This window comes from Anguilla rostrata, chromosome 7 (genome assembly GCF_018555375.3).
Source record: "Anguilla rostrata isolate EN2019 chromosome 7, ASM1855537v3, whole genome shotgun sequence".
Lineage (NCBI taxonomy): Eukaryota > Metazoa > Chordata > Actinopteri > Anguilliformes > Anguillidae > Anguilla > Anguilla rostrata.
Genome location: NC_057939.1, coordinates 25,376,615 through 25,395,549, shown reverse-complemented (window position 1 = coordinate 25,395,549; position 18,935 = coordinate 25,376,615). Strand labels below are relative to the sequence as shown.

General features: G+C 43.0%; 2 protein-coding genes across 5 annotated transcripts; both read left to right on the top strand.

Moving 5' to 3' along the window:
* The first annotated feature begins 57 nt into the window (after positions 1-57).
* LOC135259470 (cytochrome c oxidase assembly protein COX18, mitochondrial) lies at positions 58-7,444 on the top strand. 3 transcript variants are annotated; one of them, XM_064343900.1, is made up of 7 exons: positions 58-79; positions 866-1,277; positions 2,701-2,801; positions 3,301-3,467; positions 5,184-5,299; positions 5,589-5,696; positions 6,145-7,444. In XM_064343900.1, the coding sequence occupies exons 1-7, from the start codon at positions 75-77 to the stop codon at positions 6,310-6,312; spliced, it is 1,077 nt and encodes a 358-aa protein (XP_064199970.1). In that variant the 5' UTR covers positions 58-74; the 3' UTR covers positions 6,313-7,444. The 3 variants fall into 3 exon arrangements, with proteins under 3 accessions (XP_064199970.1, XP_064199972.1, XP_064199971.1); XM_064343902.1 differs by lacking the exon at positions 58-79 and adding an exon at positions 86-262; XM_064343901.1 differs by lacking the exon at positions 58-79 and adding an exon at positions 86-267.
* Positions 7,437-18,706, top strand: LOC135259471 (insulin-like growth factor-binding protein 7). 2 transcript variants are annotated; one of them, XM_064343905.1, is made up of 5 exons: positions 7,437-7,935; positions 12,824-12,933; positions 15,886-15,993; positions 16,231-16,357; positions 17,568-18,706. In XM_064343905.1, the coding sequence occupies exons 1-5, from the start codon at positions 7,512-7,514 to the stop codon at positions 17,594-17,596; spliced, it is 798 nt and encodes a 265-aa protein (XP_064199975.1). In that variant the 5' UTR covers positions 7,437-7,511; the 3' UTR covers positions 17,597-18,706. The 2 variants fall into 2 exon arrangements, with proteins under 2 accessions (XP_064199975.1, XP_064199974.1); XM_064343904.1 differs by having other exon boundaries at positions 7,440-7,935; positions 16,231-16,360.
* The last annotated feature ends 229 nt before the right edge of the window (positions 18,707-18,935 follow it).

Sequence of the window (18,935 nt, the reverse complement as noted above, 5' to 3'; positions counted from 1 at the left end):
GCATCTGCCACAATATGTGACTAGTTCCCATAAAACAGTGGCGCAAGATATATACGTAATATGCTCTCGACTCAATGAGGTTAGTGGGGAAAATGTGAGCCTGCTTGCTGTCATATACTTTCTTGTATGTAGTTCGCGCTGTAAATTCTAGTGTTAAGACAATGAATATTCTCGATACATGGGTTCTAATTTGCTAACATACTAACGGAAAAACAAACAATAAAATAATCGGAAAAGTTAAGCTTTAGCATTCCGTCTGCAGGTGTCGTTTCCTCTGTCTGAATCGCACGTTGAACCTAGCCGAATGAGTTCCTACAGCCTACTGATGTCGTCTAACTTAGTTCTGTCTTTTTTAATTGAACAAAAGATTGCCATTCCGAGTACTATTTCCTATGATGTATGCTGTTGATATTCGGGTGGCTACCTGTGACCTTCACTTGGGATACCGAGTATTTTTCATAGTAGTATTCTGCTGCTATGTGACTCAATATATATGCCGTAATATAGAGTAAAAAACAGACCGTAAAAACATCCTGTTAACGCACTGGAATGCCGCTTCCACATTCGTTGTAATTTCATTGTGTTGGATACCTGTATCATAAACGTCAATCACAAGAATATTTGGGATTGGGGAGACTGGAGGACCGCTTTGATTTTTTTTACCCGGTACATGGTACAATGTCTTTTGTTGTTTTGGGGGCAGGATATTTAGAAATGGGGTGCATATGTAAAATAGTTTTGTGTCTATGCACCAGTGTTTTCCAAAGTACAGTATAGCATATGTTATTTTGCTTGCAACGTTTCATAAGCTGAATAGCATGCATTTTAAAAAGGTCTGGATAACGGCCTCTACTCTGTCCTACAGGTGCAGGATGATGCGGCAAAACATGGCCAGACTGGTGGCGGCAACTTGTCGGCATGCCTGCCAAGGGAACCGACAGATTCTACAGCCGCGGGCTTTGAGCATCGCACACGCTGCTTTCTCCAGTGAGCCCAGCGTTCCGTTGAAACCCGCGTCAGTGGCGCTACTCAGCCGTCTTCGCTGCCCCACGCATCCCGGGAGCTTAGCGCCGCGGAGGGCTCTAAGCTCAAACAGGCCCGGATGGTACGAAAGTATGGCGGATTCCACGCCGGTGCATCTGACCGAGCAGTTGCTAGTCACTATGCAGCAGACGACGGGGCTACCGTGGTGGGCCAGCATCATCGGCACCACCCTGGCGCTGCGGACCGTCATCACTCTCCCGTTGGGGGCCTATCAGATGGTCATAATAGGAAAGGTCTGTTCTTATATTGAGAGTCCGAAACCGTGTTGCATCTGTAACTGGCAGATGTCTATTTATGCTGATATTACTCAATTTTCATGCTGGTAACTGCACAGTAAAATGTCCTGTGTTAATTCAACTCTAATGGAGTCCAATAGGAACCACATGTACACTGTAAGAGCTCATGTCAGGCAAAACACTTTACTGTGACAGTTTTTTCACCTATGAAATAATCTCTTGAGGTCTATTTGGAACACTCAGTCTGTTTGCATTCTGAGCAGTGTAGAAAGTTTGACCTTTTGGTTTGAGGGATGCATCCAGTTTGGCTTGGTACTGGGAATGGGGATGTTTGCCAACTGCTTGTGAGAAAACAAGTCTAATTTGAGTGCTGTGTGAGGTTGAAATGCAAGGCAAATTTAATATGTACTCCAGTGGGAGTTAACTATGAAAAAAAAAAAAAAATTAATCCCAAGAAGATCATCTACTGAGAACTTGGCTCAGAAGCAGTGAGGTCCCTTGCAGTGGCTTTAGAGCTCCATCCCCATGAATCATGTATTTATAATGAGTACAGTGTTTTAAGTGTGAATGACATTTAAGGCATATACATTTCTCTGTCTAAGCAGTGCTTAGTTTATGAGGCACACTTCACCTCCCAGCTGTGGGGTGTGTTTTACTTGCGGAACAGCCCAAGGCCCGCCCCCTGCTCTGGGGTCATCTAGTCGGCATGGAAGGGCAGGTTCAGGAGTTCGCAGTCTCCTACCTACTCTGTGCTCATACACTCCATCACCAGCAGCCCTGACCCACAGCTACAAACCACATATATACTGTGAGTTTTTTAAGTGAGTCGCATTCCATTATAGTCAGTGGCGTCTTCCACCATACAAGGGTGTAAATCCAATCAATTCTCGTGGACTAACTGTGAAGTTGCCTCTTCTACACAATTAGAAATAAATGCTAAAATCGTGACTGGCGTGAAAGTGGTACAGTACAGTGCAGTCATAACAAATTGGAACTGCCAAGATTGCCGATGCTTAAATCTCATACCGTGCCCCTTGTGTTTTGAGTGGGCTGCATTGGACTCCTTGGAATGTGAGTGGGTTGCCCCAGTAACGTCAAAAGATGTTTCCCCCTGACCCTGGGAAAAGCTGTGTTTTCTTTATTTGGCAATGCCCCCTTATCTTTGCTCTGTACCAGATCTCAGGAGGACGTTGAGAATGTTTATAAATGGTCGTCTCGTGTTTTTCTTTTAATTAAGGGAAACAGATGTTCTTTCTGGAAGAAAAAAAAAAAGAAAAATGATATTCAGTTGAACCTTGAGGGCCGGCCTTTTAAAGCAATGTCCAGTATTTTTGTATGTTTATGGAGGCCATGTGTTTTGATTTTTGAAGGGTAAGGTTTGCCAAATGAAATAGCCCCCTGTGGCCTTGCTTTCAGCTAGGTCGAGGCTCTGCAGGCGGAGATTGCGGAGTTGGCGAAACGCCTGCGCTACGAGGTCTCTGTGCGGGGCAAGCAGCTGGGCTGGTCAGAAAAAGTCTGCCGGTAAGAGCCGACCTTCGACCTCCTGGTAGCACATCTGGGTCAGTTATTCTAGCTTGCCAGTAGCGAATATGCATTTCTCGCCAGGGTCTCTAGAAAAAGTAATCTGCCTCAAAGGATGGATAAAGAATGCAAAAATAGAACAAAAATATTTTTAGGTATTGTTCATCAATTAATAGAGGATTGTTATCTGTTTGTTGTTTGCGTGTCAGTGGTAAAAGCTGGCACCTATACTCTGTGTGTGTGTGTGTGTGTGTCTGTCAGTGTCAGTGGTTAATGGCTGCGTGTGTACTGTGTGTGTGTGTGTGTGTGTGTGCATCATTGGTATAAGGTTTCATCTGTACTGCATGTGCGTGTGTCAGTGGTAAGCAGCTGTGTCTGTCCTGTGTGTGTGTGTCTGTCAGTGGTTAACGGCTTTGTCTGTACCTCATGTGTGTCTGCGTTAAACGTGTCCATTGTCCTGACCACGCTCCCCTTTTCTCTTTTTAACACCCACGGGTAGGTACCAGTTCAAAAAGAACTTGCGGCGGATCGTTTCGGAGCTGTATGTGCGGGATAACTGCCACCCCTTCAAGGCCAGCCTGCTGGTGTGGGTGCAGCTGCCCATGTGGGTGTGTCTCTCCCTGGCTCTGCGAAACCTCAGCCTGGGCACGTCAGACTCCACACAGGGTAACCACTCACACTTACAGCCTGTACTCGTTCATTCAGAACATGCTGTAACATGAACAATATACATTATTCATTCAGCACACTGTAACACTAACAATATATATCATTCTTTCAGCACACACTGTAACACTAACAATATATATCATTCATTCAGCACACGCTGTAACACTAACAATATGCATTATTCAGTCAGCACACACTGTAACACTAACAATGTACATTATTCATTCAGCACACACTGCAACACTAATATTCTATATAATTCAGCGCACACTGTAACACTAAATATATATCATTCATCACATGCTGAAACACAAACAATATACATCATTCATTCAGCACACGTTGTAATGTTAACATTCTACATCATTCATTCAGAACACACTCTAGCACAAACATTCTACATCATTCATTCATTCACACTATTGTAGGTATGTAACGATACACTTGGCTCACGATTCGGTATGATAAACGATACAGGGTTTCACGATTTTATACTCACAATATTTTCTCACAAAGTTTGAATGCAAACAAGTTATGACTAGATGATTGACTTTTTTATTTTGTAAACACAATGTATAGTTTTCAGTGCAATAGATAATAGAATGTCTTCAATGAAATAAAACAAATTAGCTTGTTCGACCAGTGACCACAAAACTCAATTTAAATAGAAAAAAAAAAACTTCAATGACTAGACGGATTTTCTTTTTCTAGACTAGAATAAGGACACACCTTTTTCAGTAAAATCAGCATTTAGACAATTTCAGGCAGCAACTGAGATCTTTGAGAATTCACAATGTCTCCTGCAGTTGTAAAAACACGCTAACTTAATTGGGACTGAATTAGCTTGAACTGCAAGGTATGCTTTTGCCTGAGAGGCACGCGTTGAATAAATGAGCGTTTACTTTCCACCGCATCAGTGGACAGCTGGAAAGCAGGATAGCGCAGAGGTGCCTCAATTAAGTTCCCCCCCGGCATCAGTTCAATTGTATTTCAGCTGCAACACAAGTCACAAGTGTTCATAATCTGCGTTACGACTTCACCAAAAACGAAAGAGGGGAGAAAATATGTGTTGCGTTCAGGACAGTCGGTGGCAGATTTAGAAGTCCTACAAGTGGTATGCAGTGTTTGGTTCCTGTTTGCGGTGTTGAGATAGAGGAGTTTGGCAAATGTTTGGTGGAACATCTCGCTGACAGACGTGAAAAGGCCAGGATTATTTTATCCAGAATGCACCGCTGCCATTACCAACATAATTTGGAAAAAGAACATTACAGGACGTCCTGAGTTAAAACTAGCCTTGTGAAAATTGGGCTAAAGAATGTGTTTTGGCGGCATAATTGAAAGAGATAAGATTTAGCTGATATGGCGATCAATTTTTCAGCTGCACGATGTGTATCATCACGTTTTTGGATTGTGAAATTTTGTGTCATGATGCATCGTTACACATCTACTCAGCACACACTGTATCACCAACATTCTACGTCATTCATTCAGAACTCACTGTAACACTTAACATTCTACATTTGTTCAAAAAATCTATGAGAAACAGGTTAATGTTTATTTTACACCAGTCAATGACTTCACCTTGTGTGTTCTGCAATTTGAAATCCTGTTAGGAAAAAAAAATGGAACTTTGAAACAGTCTTTTTTTTTGTCAGTTTTTATTGTTATTATTTACCGTGCAGTAAACCTATTGCTGCGTGTTGTGTTTCTCAGCTCTGCAGGGAGAGCTGGCAGTAGGGGGCGCTCTCTGGTTTCCAGACCTCACTTTGCCTGACAGCACCTGGGTCATGCCTGTGTGCTTGGGGCTGGCTAACCTCCTCAGCGTGGAGGTGAGTCACCTGTCTCACGTGGCAACCAGGCCCGTGTCTCCACAGGTGTCCTCTATCCGTGTTCTACAGAGGGCTTAATCTGCGCTTTTAGTGTTAAATAAGTGTTCAGCCCCACCCATGATTAAACTTTTATCCATCATTTGCGGTGCCCTTATATGACCCCTTTTATAAGTGGGTGTTTCCTGTTTAACACCCACTTATAAATGTGCCTTGGGGGAAACTATTTGTTGCGACTGCACTCTTTATAACCCCAATCTCCCCTTTGACCCCCCCACCCTTTGGTTTTTAGATATTTGCACTGCGGCGACTAGAAGCCTCAAAGCTTCAGAAGTACATGACCAACTTCATTCGTGGAATTTCCCTGGTGATGATCCCTCTTGCAGCCACCGTTCCCTCCGTAAGTCACAAGGTCTTGCTGGTCTTACAGACACACGCACATGAATACACTGCATGGTGTTAACCCATGATGTCCTGGTCAAATTATCACAAGCACAAAATCTGATTGGCTGCGGAGTCCCATGCATTCCCCACCGACTTTGACTCCCCAGGCTGTCACTGCAAACAAAACAGTTAACCTACCTGGTTGAATAAAGGTGAAAAACAATACACCCACTTGCATTCCACACAGGCATACGTTGCGTTAGCGAGTGCAGCACATACAGCCACACACAAGATCACGCACTCTAAGTCTGGGGCTGAGAAAACGACGAGGAAGTTTCTCACCGTAGCGATAGTTCCGCCTGACCCACACAAACAGGCAGAGGCATTGAATGTTTATAAGGGTGTGAGAACTCTGACCTTTGACCCTTGCCCTCTGCCCCCTAATTTCTCTCTTACTCCTGCAGTCAATGGCCCTGTACTGGCTGAGCTCCAGCTGCGTGGGTCTGTTCCACAACCTGCTCCTGCGCTCCCCCCGATTCCGTCGCCTCTGCCGAATCCCGCCGACGCGGTCCGACTCGGACACGCCCTACCGCGACATCGCCACCGCCTTCGTCGCCAAGTACCTGAAATAGAGCCTGGAGCCCAGGCTCTGGTCATGCAAACGGGGGTTGTGAATTTGAATCTGACACTTTTGCCGCGCCCTTGAGTAGAAGGCCAAAGCCTCTGTGTTCCAAATGGCTCCCCACGGTGTACACGTTGTGGCCTTTGCTTTGTGAGTCACCCTGCCCTGGATAAGATAGCCTGGTCACTGAAGACTCACTCAGGCCATTTGCCATTGGCTGTGCGATTCCACTTCCTGACCAACAGGGGTCCCCAGCACTCCTATAGACCCACAGAGAAACAGTCATGAGGCATCAGTTATTTCACTACTTGACTCTGTATGAGCTGAGGAAAGTGTACTGCCACCACCAGTCAAAAACCGGTGGTGGTCAATTGTCTGCGATGACTTACCAGCCCAGGGGCCAGGCAGCATCCTCAAACCACACTGAAGACTCGCCCCATTGGGACATGAAGAGAGGTGGGGCAGAACTGCTAGTCTGTCATGTACCTCTGTACCCCTAACTCACAGGTACCAGCCTGTACTCTCCTCAGAAGAGACCAGAATTATTTGTTTATGAAGCCCCTGCTGATGTGTGTCCTATTGACAGAGTAGCTGTTGGATTAAAGTGGCTCCTGATAGCCTAGTGCTATTTATCTTTTTAGTTGTTTGCTATTCTCCACTCAGGCAAGAAAAAATACCTCCCTGAAAGAATGTTACTTTAATTTGCATCTAGAAAGTCGAGGCCTATTAAAAAACTGCAAAAAATCATAATTTCCACGTTAACGTAATTAAAAGAAAACTATTTGTCGTCTTTTGTGAAATACTGTAAAAACTGTAAAACAAGTATTGGAAATTTATGTCTTAAAATTATATTGCTGTCTGTCTCCAAAAGGCTATTCCTGAATCATAAAGGTTATGAGGAGATGAGAGATAAAAAAAACTTGATGGTATAGTGTGTTATTTTGACATGTTTAACTACTGGCCCTGAATCAAGTGTGAAAATACCAGTAGAGGCTTCTTTAAAGAAAAGTCTTAATTCAAGTAATTTAAAAGGCACATTAATCATCAAAAAATGATCTGTGGGTTTGTGTACAGAAGTATAAAAATGGGAAAGGCGGTATCTTCTGGGCGGGGTCAGTCTTGAATAAAACTACTGTAAACCGGCGTGGTACTGTATTAGCCGTTATAGAACTGAAGCTGTCAAAACAGGACGGCACTTAGAACGACAAGATGCTGGTGCTTTTTGTTCTTGTGGCGTCCCTGTCGTTTATGACTGCGGCTTCGGACCGCGTTCCCCGCAGCTGCGGCACTTGCAACACCACTGGCTGCGACCCTCTCCCTGCTGACGGCTGCGAGTTCGGCAAGGTTCTGGATTCCTGCGGCTGCTGTTCGATGTGCGCGGCCGGCCCGAAAGAGCCTTGTGGAGGGCGGGGATCCACAGCGAAGCGATGCGCCGCTGGGCTGGAGTGCGTGAAGAGCGACAAAGGGAAAAAAGGCAAACTCGGAGTTTGCGTCTGCAAGAGCGACTATGAAGTGTGTGGCACCGACGGAGTGACTTATGAAACCGGGTGTGATTTGAAAGCCGCCAGTTTGAAAGCAGTCGACCAAAATAACCCTGAGATTAAAGTCCAGAATAAAGGAAAATGCCCGAAAGGTGATGATATTATTATTATTATTATTATTATTTAGTAGTTGTGATTGTTTTAGTAAGCTATCGCTATTGTTTTATAATATAAATGTCATGTATCCTTGTTTTCTGAAAGTAATAAGGAGATGCGGTGGCTGATTTAAGCTTTACAGAAAATATAATTCGATTTAAAGAATACAATTCGGATCATGTTTACGGTTTTAAATAGATTGAACTACTTTTTAATCTGTGACAGGGTGGCAGCGGTCTTTCGTTACAGATTCGTGCAGAATGTATTTATAAAACCGTCGTCCCTATTCCAGAAGTCGACCGAAATAGACTTTATCGTGGTCATTTCGTATTCGTTCTCAAATGGACCGCTGAACGAGCTATAGAAGGCTGCAGTAACCTTCCATACTGACGCGTTTACCCGTTCGTGGAACCTGATGTCTGCGCGCACACCACTCTCGGTGACGCAGGTGCTGGATGAATATTTATTCGGAACCATTATTTTCAAAACGTTAGAGCAGGGGGGTTCAACTTTTTCTGATCCGGGAGTTCCAAAGGCTCATAATCACCTAGGAGAACCCATCATGCGTTTTTTATATGTTGTGCGTATTTTCCCAAATTTATATATAGTCATTGCATATCAAGTCTGGCCAGGGACCCCCTACAGTACCTTCAAGGACCCCCAGGGGTCTGCGGACCCTCTGTTGAAAACCCTGGCACTAGAGAATAATAGCTGGTATAATAGCAGTATGATCTGTGCCTCTTCATTGTAGTTAGTGAACACTTTTAAACTTACATGGCAAACTAAAATACATGAATTTCACCTGGGAGTGCATGCCAAAATCAATATCAAGTTAATGGAATCCAAAAATGAAGCTGTCTTGCAATCTGTTTTGCAGAAGATTCTATCATGAAAGGATTGGCAGCAGCAATTATTTTGTCATATTTAATGCATGATTCCATGACATGCACAGAGACTTTTGCCTTTAGCAAAGGAGCAGAATTGGTAGCTGTCACTCGTTGAATGAAAAGTGAACACAGGTCACTGACAAGGCCGCGGTTCCCAAATTGTGGGCTGGGGCCCGTCGGCAGGGGTCGTGAGAATGGCTGGGGTGGGATGTGAGAGGCATGATTTTTTTTTTAAATAGCCTGTACGTCACAGAGTCTCCACAGTCCCTTTTGTACATAGACTTGTTTTGATATGCCATAAAATAGTTTTCATTTCACATTAGATCTTGATATGTGGCTATGTTGTGATAGGGTATGTGTGGTCACAGAAAGTGTATTATTTTGCTGAGTAAATAGGTCCTGCAGTAGTGGCAGAGATGTGTAGCAGAGTGGTGTAGCCGAGAAATTTGTGGGTGGATCAGGGAGAGATTTGGATCGCAGACGAGGGGGTGGAGTGGGGAGGGGATTGAGATCGTGGATCAGGAGGGAACACCAAGTTTTTTGGGTGTGCCAGTCAAAAACTGGGTGTCTTGGCCACACAGGAAAGAACATGCTGCTGTTGCCAGTGGGGTCCTGGGGGTGGAATGCTTAGGAATCCCTGTGATGATATATTAGGGGAGTGCTGGGTCTTCATTACTGCCTCCCTCTGAAACCCTGACCCTCTCCATGTCTGGGGGGAGAACATGGGAATATCGTGCCATTGTCTGACCAATCGGCTTCTTATATTCACAGTAAATACGTGCAATAGATGAAATCATGCTCAGTTATACTGTCAGTATGATTTGCTGGTAGGCAGTACAGCTGTCACTGTAAAGATCGTAATATTTCATAATGTGAATGAATGCTTAATTGCATGTGCTGAAGTGGAGGAACGTTGCTCATAAATTTATGACCTTGTTTAATACACTACATTTAGCAGATATGTCTATCTCATCCAGAGTCACTAGGTACACTGCTTACCTGTTTTTACATGCAAACCAATTACTCACATGGATATTTAGAGAAGCAGCTCAGGTAAAGTATCTTTGCTGAAGGACCTGGCAGCTTTGGCCTAAATATGAATTGAACAGGCAACCTCATTTTGACAGATTGATGGCATAGCGGTTAGCACTTGCAAGACGGAGGGTTCTGGGTTCAAATCCTGTTTGCACGTTCGCATGCCTTCCCCTTGTTTGCATAGGTTTCCTCTGGGTACTACAGTTTCCTCCCAATGTCCAAAGACGTGTAGGCCCGAGGGCTCACTTGAAAAAGAAATGTCAATCTCAGTCTGACTGCCCTGGTTAAATAAAGGTTAAATAAGAAAAAAAGTGTTTTTAAAAAATGTAACCATTGTACCTGACTCCTGTGTAAGTGAGGCCTGGCTGAGATTCTAAGCCAGGCTGTGGCTAAGCCAGTCACTAGCAGAACATGAAACCCCACCCAGACAGAGCAGCACAGAGACTGTGAATAATGTCAGCACACAATGGAGGAGATGGCTAATTGACTTTTCGCTCATTGTGAGACAGGCGCGTCGTCTGAAATTCCGGCCACGGGTGGATTGCGGCCCATGAAAGGAGGTGATGGTTGATCAAACAACAGCGCGATGATTATGGACACACCGCCTGGGCTGTTGTTTCAGGGCAAAGCCTGTCTCCTCAGCTCAGCGAACCCTGGCATGATTAATCCTGTCTGTGTGCCAGCCCGGGATTGGCCGGTCAATAGGGGGTATTTATAAAAAAAAAGAAAATATGCCTGTTAGCCGAGCGTGTTGCATTCCACAGAGTTGCTGGGGTCTAATTTGCCTGTATCCAGTAGAGCCGAACCAGACTCGTGCTTCAGCAGCAAGCCCCAGCAGGCACTATTTGTTTTTGCATATAAACCCTGTACGTCACAAGCATTTTTTAAAAATATTTTTTAATGGGAACTGACTTTAAAATTTATTTTCCCATACCGGTTTTGACCTGAAAGTGTGGCGGGACCAAATGGGAAATCTGTCTCAGATCAGACCTGAGTCAAATAATTATCTGAAATACTTTAAACCTAAAAGAACTCCACTAACATTCCTGCAGATTGATGACTAATTTAATAGAGACATCCATCTACACCAGTATCCAGCATAGAAGCTTTCTTTTAATATGTTTGTACAGATTTGGTAACTCAGGTCATTGAATATTCTCAGTCATCTGCAGGTGTGTTTTCTAATCTTTACCAGAGTCTGAAGAGTTAAAGTTTTTCAAAAACATGTTTGACCCAGGTCTGTCTCAACTCTGACTGTTATGAAAAGAAGATAAAAAACTCAATGCTGAGACAGTTTCAGGTCAAAATTTCTAAAACGCCCTTTTGGAGCATTAAGAATGATTGATGAATTTGAACTTGATGCACGTAAAATTACAAGATCTTATGTCAAACTCGAAACTTTATTTATGGCGGCTGTCTATAAGGAGGCCCCAATGAAATGACTTTGGGGGGGTCGGAGTTCAAGTATATTTACGGTCCCGCACGTACTAGCTTCCTCTCCTGTTTGTATAGCGTCACACAGAAAATGAAGAGCAAACACTTAAGAGGAAGGAATCCATAAGCGATGTCAGCTTATTTCGTTTACATATTTGTCTGGTTTACAAATGAATTTAAAGCGACTCTCAGATTACAATAACAAGACTGGCCTCTGAGGAGCATTCCATATTTGTATGTGTGACAGTTTCCTAATTTTATTTATCCATGCTTTCTAATCTTTTTATTTATTTATATATTTCTGACAGTGACTGCAGTGAGGAAGAAAAATGGAATATATATCAGATGATAAATTTCAGTGAAGCAGAACTTTTAAAGACGTAGCCTGAAGGAATAATGGAGCGGTCGCTGTGCATTACTATTGAAAACTGGTTTGGCTGTTCTCCAGAAAAGACAAGACATGTTTTTATATGTCATGCTTACTATCATATATAGTTAAGAGGCAGCTGCTGATGAAGACACACACGCACACACACACAGACAAGAAACAAAATAAATCTGGATCCACAAAATGACAGATGTTTGTTATCTTTTTATGAATAAATGTGTACCTATCGTACAGCATACTATAGACTATAGAAGGCTCATTACCTACAATGCAGTAGCCATTGCCAGTTAAGGTTTTGACTATATAATAACCTTTTAACATTGCATCTCTGTGTGAGCACCTAGGACTTTGATTTCTACCAGGTGAATTGCTAGCAGTATACTAAGCCAGGGTAAACTTTAGCTCTCTTTTAGACAAATCATTACATTTTTAATTGTTCATTTATTTTTTCTCACTTCCAAAGCACGTTCAGAGTCTTTCAGAACATAGGTACATAAGAATACATAATGTGAAGAACAGATCATTGAGCAAGGCCATCATGTACCCTCAGTCTAGAGAGCAGAGGTGGAAAGTCCAGGGATCAAAAAGTAAAAGTCCTTCCATGTGTTTTGTCTGCAGATGAACTTTTATTTCACCAGTAAGTTCTACCTCCTGGCTGAGGAATTGTGCACATTTGCAAATCCAGGTGATTGAAACAAAATACTGGGCTAGACTTTTACTTTCTGAACCTGGATTTTCCACCTCTGCTAGAGAGTATCCAGCTCTGCACCAAGACTAAGATTGAACATTGCAAGGGTCTCTGCCTCTGCTGCATGTCTGGTTAAGCTGTTCCATGCTTTTGAATCCTCCCCCGTGAATTCATTTCTGCCAGTTCTCCAGAGTACTGGTTCTGGGCATCCATCTCTGGAGTATCACAGCGGCAGAGCAGAACTACCACACCCCCTGGCTCTTCTTTTTCTCTAAACCAGAGAGCACGTATCAGTCAATATGTGCACTATTAGCAATCCATCCACTTGAAAATTCCTGCCTGGAAGAACTGTTGATTCTTGCCCTCTGGAAAAGAGACTATGGCTAAGATAGATTGATGTGCAGTTAGAAGATATTAAACTGCTCGCGTTGCATCTGTCCTCCCTCCTCCAGCTCCTGCCATCGTGACAGCGCCCGGAGAGGTGTGGAACGTTACGGGCTCTCAGGTGTACCTGAGCTGCGAGGCCATCGGAATCCCCACCCCCGTGCTCACCTGGAAGAAGGTACAGAGCATGACTTGGTTTTAAAGGGAGGCTGGGCGGTGGGGCTAAGTACTTATGAAAGACTGATGCCTATTCAGTCAAGCTTTGCAGTGCACGGACTGTAGGGTGCACCATGTGTTCTTACCTGTCTCTCCTGCGAGCAAAGACAGCTTTTGTGAACAATTATTCTTTAATAATTGAAATAATGTTTGTTATCAGCATATGATTAAGCAACTAATGATCACTGGGGATAGTAAGGTTCAAAAAGAAAATGCAGTTTTTCCATACATTAAAAAGATCTTGATATTTTTAATGTGTGGGATCACACATATCATTCTAAGCTGGTGTAAAAATGTGTGAAAAAACATTCCAAAAAACTCTTCAAAGGGTTAAAGAGGATCAATTTGTATTTTATTATGAGAACCATTTCACTATCAAAGCTATCACATCATACAAATAATGTTTCATGTGGAAAGTATTTACTCTATTTGTTTTGCGTGTACAATCAAGCACCAATCTTTAGTTGTTTATGTTCACTTCTCTGGAGTTGATTCCTCAGTATGGCTTTGTTAAAACAAAGGATGTGTAAAAAAGATCAACACCATTAATAACCACAGACACAATAGCAGAGGAAACAGGAAGGGTTGTGGGAAGGGGAAATAGCGATTCCGTCACATGGACACAAACAGAGATATTACAGTCACACCTATACAACAATGTACCCATGTCTCAGTTTCGAGTTATATTGATGTTTCATATTTGAGATATATATTTTTGGAAGGCTTACATTGAAATATTGAGAGAATCCGGCTCCAGAGGAAAAGCTGGTGAAAAAGATCAGGGGATGTGGGGTTTGTTTGAGAGGTGTATGTACAGTGCTGTTCTCTCAGTGGAAAATCCACATACACCACAGTAATGACAAAGAATGTGTTTCTTATTTATCATTGTTGTCTCAGTTCTTTCTCAGGAGACAGAAAAATGAGTATATCTTTATTGGATCATACAAGAACCAAATCTCATAGGAGAAAAACAGGAATCAAACTGAGAAAACAAGATGTCTGTGAGGCAAATGAAAAATGAATACTCTACATTTTAGCATCTCTTAAAAGGATACAGTCACAATATTTGAGATAATGTTTTCTTCTCAGTTTGAGAAAGGCCTGAGATTTTTGACATTAGATTTAATGAGTTATTTGAAAGACTCCTGGCATCTCCCATTAATATCACACTGAGTCTAAATAGAGATTTCAGCCATGTATATCTTATGATAAAAAGCAGAGAAATTTGAGACACTTTCCTATGTCTCTGTGCAGCCTGAATGAGATCTCATATTGGCCTCAAAGAAATACAGAAGAAAAGAGATCTCTTAGTTGCATTGTTCCTATTCTCTGTTCTCTGGGTGTGAATCACAGGAAGTTAATAAGGTTGCTGCTGGAGTCTGTGGCCTTCTTTGCTTCCTTGAACTGACCTCCAGACAAGGGTGTAATTTACGGAGGGGGTAGGGGATAGGGTGGTTACAATAATAAAGATGGGGATTTCATGTCAAGATTGGGATATACTGCTTAGTAGTCTGAATTATTTTCTCCTTAGAATTCAGAAGAAATGATAATTTTACAGCTGTTCTTTCGAACAAAATTCTTCTGGGCTGCCGTTCTTGGAGCCTATGCATTTCCCACCCCAGTATGCAAGTTAAAGATAAGCCCTTGCCTCCAGAGCATGAACAGATGAAAGCAGTGTTTCAGACACTGAGCTAGCTAATCAGTAGTCAGTTCAGATCAGTGAAATAACAGAGGAAGGGAGAGAGGGGGAGAGAGAACACTACCCCGGAGCATTTGGACAGGACACTGTGTGCTTGACTAACAGTGCGGTACTGTGGGAATTATGGGTAATTAAGTCCATAAAATGAGACAAGCTCATTGGACAACACAGCATTGATCTCCCTTACCCAAGAGCCTAAGGCAAAAAGTTGAGAGGCTGGGACGTGTCTTTAGAGGACGTAAGCCAGTGAACATTTCTGTTGCGAAATGTTGGTGAAACGCTGCCTAGACGTTCAGCTGAAAACCTGGCTACATTTGGTTGAAAAAGTGAACGTTAGGCTTGCCAAAATGACCAGAACACATTTGCTCTTGTATCCATGGTTGTCTTATGCCACCATGCTTACCAAGACATCTAGTGACTTTAATCATATGAAAGCCCATTAGTTCCTGCCAAATGAAACTTAACAGATAGCAGGCAACCTCAACTCTGATCTAAGACAGCCACTCCTTAAAAACAGCAACCAATTCAGGGCAGCTAATCAAACACTTAAATGTATCAATCATGTACTGAATTGCAACAACATACAGCAGACACTGTGGACCTCCAGGACCAGGGTTGAGGATTCGTGACACAGTCGTTCCAAGCAATTATGGGAATTATGGGAAGATAAAAGCTACTTTGTCCACACATGACCAAAAGCAGCAGTTCTTCGTGACTTCGGCATTGCTCGGTCCATAGCTTGACTGCGAACTTTGACCTGAAATTCACATTCCTTTAGCCTGTGCCTTTACTCAAACAATGTGTACATTGTGCGAGCAGAGCATGTTATCAGAGGATGGGATCTTTCTCACCACCAGCATACTCCACAGTCCTAGTTTTAAAGCCAGTGAACATGCTGCTAGAACTTCTCTGAATGCTGATTAGTCTTTCACAAACGGAAGGAAAATGGCTTCTACAGACTGCTAAAGAAAAGAATGAGCTACTAATACCTGCTCATAAACCTACACAAATTACTACAAACTTTGAATTTCTGGCCATAGTACTTTGTAATGTTTTTTGTGATATTCACGACCATCTTAGTATGGGTCCATGCCAAGAAAGATGTGAGGTTTTTTTCATTTTCATGAGAGGAAAGCTTTGGCTCTTTTTAAAGTAAAAAATAACAGAAAATAGTATTTTATTGTGGATTTTATTAACTTATATCACCCACCCCAGATTCTCAGTAACAAGGGAAAGACTGACCTGCTCCCTGGAGATAAAGATAACCTGGCTATCCAGACCCGTGGTGGACCAGAGAAGCATGAGGTTACAGGCTGGGTGCTGGTGAGTACTGTCCTCAGATACACACACACACACCACACAACACACACACACACATACACACAAATATACACAAATATACACACACACACACCATTGACAAAAAAAATTCACTGTGACATAAACAGGATCCAGCACATCTCTTGTTCACAGTGAAGATGCCCCTTTTTCACAGTCCAGCTAAAACCATAGACATTTCGTTGAGTGATGGTGATGATGCCGTGTCTGTGTGCCTGGTAGATTTCCCCTCTCACCGAGGATGAGGCCGGGTCTTACGAGTGTCACGCCACCAACTCCAAGGGCGAGGCGTCAGCCGTGGGCACCATCCACGTGGTGAAATCCCTCGATGACATTCCCACCAAGAAAGAAGGTGAGCTCCCTGGGTCAATCCTCCATTCCGCACCTGCCCCAGAACCCTCCACCTGCACACCCCAATCCAGGGGTTCTCCACTGGCTTCACCAGAAAGCTCTAAAATGAGCGCCCAGTGGCTCAGGCCTACGATGGATACATTTATCAGCACTTACGCATGGCATTATGACTGGAGCGTCTTAATACTATGGCTAACTGCTAACATTATCCAACATTACATTAAATACTACAGTGCAGTCTATACCCTTTTTATGGTGTGAGATCACAAATATCTAATCTCAGAATTATGAGGCCATCAGAAGATTTGCAGGGAGTGTGTGGGGATTTATGAGGGTCAGGGGGTTTGCAGGTAGAGTGTGGGGATTGATGGGGTCAGGGGGTTTGCAGGTAGAGTGTGGGGATTGATGGGGGGCAGGGGTTTTCAGGTAGAGTGTGGGGGTTTGTGGAGGTCGAGGGAGCTGCAGGTAGAGTGTGGGGATTAATGGGAGTTAGGGGTGTTTGCAGGTAGAGTGTGAGGATTTATGAGGGTCAGGGGGTTTGCAGGTAGAGTGTGGGGATTTATGAGGGTCAGGGGGTTTGCAGGTAGAGTGTGGGGGGGACGTGTAGGAATTGACATCTGTCCCGCTGATGCGCTGGATCTTGTTGGGACACGTAGCAGGAGTGTGCCCAAGCTAGTCTGTCTGTCAGCAGGGCAAAAGCTTACAGATGAGGCCTGTCTTATGGGGAGCTGTTCCTGCACGCTCTAATGCACACACACACACAGCCCATTAAACACTGCTCTGGGTGAAACACGCTAGCACGTTGAGAAAACAAGTATTACATCAACTTGTTGGAATATTTTACCAGCACACCTTATTCCTTTACATTCCAAACTATTGTATAATATTAGTATTACAAGTGAACATGTACATCATCTTTCCTAAGTCTTTCCTACATATGTATGTGTGTATGTATATACAGTGCCCTCCAAACATATGGTAATGTTGGAGTGAAATTAGTTATTTTTGCTGTATACTTAATACTTAAATACTTTGAGACCAAATGATGAATTTGAGAAAAGTACAATCATTCTATAGATATCCCATGTTACAACAAATATTGTCTCATCTATTTCCTGTGATAAGAATTCATAACTAAACATAACATTTTAATGACGTTGAATGTACTTTTAGCAACACGAGTGACCGCTGTCGGTCTTCTTCTCTAGTACCTGCCGGCAAAGAGGAGGAGCTGTGAGGTGTGCCGCTGTGCGCCTCCTGGTGGTAGCTCCTGGAGGCATCAGGAGTGGGAGAAGATCTGCAGTTGGAGAGGAACACCTCCTCCCTCATTATACAAATACGTACCTCCAACCCCCCTAATTCCTTTCATCTCCACTCCCTGAGTAATAGATTTTATTCTTTTCTTCTGTTGTTTTTTCTCCAAATATATTTTTTATTAAAACAAGCAGTGTACAACAGTTTGTTGTGGGAGAGGTGTGAAAGAACATCCCCATTATAAGTGGCGCAACTGGCAGGAGAGAAAGGCTGGGCATAGCAGGCAGGGGTCTGAGCTCGTAGACCAGGCAGTGTTCCATCGGTCACATGCTTCAGAAGAAGAGCCACAACAAACACGAAACTCATTTCAGAGTAACATCTCTGGACAGCAGAACATGGAGGTCTAACCCGTCGTTCCCCTGGTTTAAGTGCGTATTCACTGAAACGGCTCCTTCAACCTGATGTCCCGAGTGGAGACTTCAGGAACTACCATCAAACAGACAGAGCTGATAAAATCATAGTTTATAATCCCTCAGTGTATAATCCTTTGGATTACATTACAATGAAATATAGAGAAGACAGGTTATGGCATGCAGAAATTTAGGACTGTGACATTGTTTGCAAGATCTTGGAAAGTCAGATATGGAGTGGACTGCAGTAATTTGGGGAATAGGATGAGAGCAAGCACTTAAGCATCGTTTTCTTCTATAGACGGGGATATTTGGTGCTTTTTCTAAGTTTCAAAGCATTTATTTAGTCAGGTTTTAGACATTTTTAGACTTTTAATGTTTTTTTCAAGTTGTTCACTTTGTGTGTACAATTTGGCACAAGGAAACCAAGAGAAGCTAATGTGCCCATAGCTCACAGAGAGTTTTGAGTTTAAACTACTGGTGCTTTCATTTTTTAACTGCTCTTGCAGTTCTATGATCCCTTGTTCTAACTGAACGTGGAGGATTTAGGCACTGCTTCAAAGTGACAAAAAGAAGACCTGCATCTGTAATCACTCTGAAGTAACTGACTACTAATTTTTTTATGGTGTAATGCACATTGTACTTTTCTTTCACTAATAAATATACATTTACGTCTATACTTGGATCTTGGTCTGGAGTTTTGACTGTGCACAGGAATTTATTGTGGGAATTATTCAGAGTCAGTCCAGAAAGCATTGCACATTCATTTTCACCTGAAGGACTTCTGCAGCTGCATGAACAGGATTATCTGACACACTGGTAATCAGGAAAAGCAGGAAAGCACATGTCCCCTTGCATTATGGGGCTGATTTGGAGCCAAAATCATTTTTTTAGAAAATGGAAACAGCCACC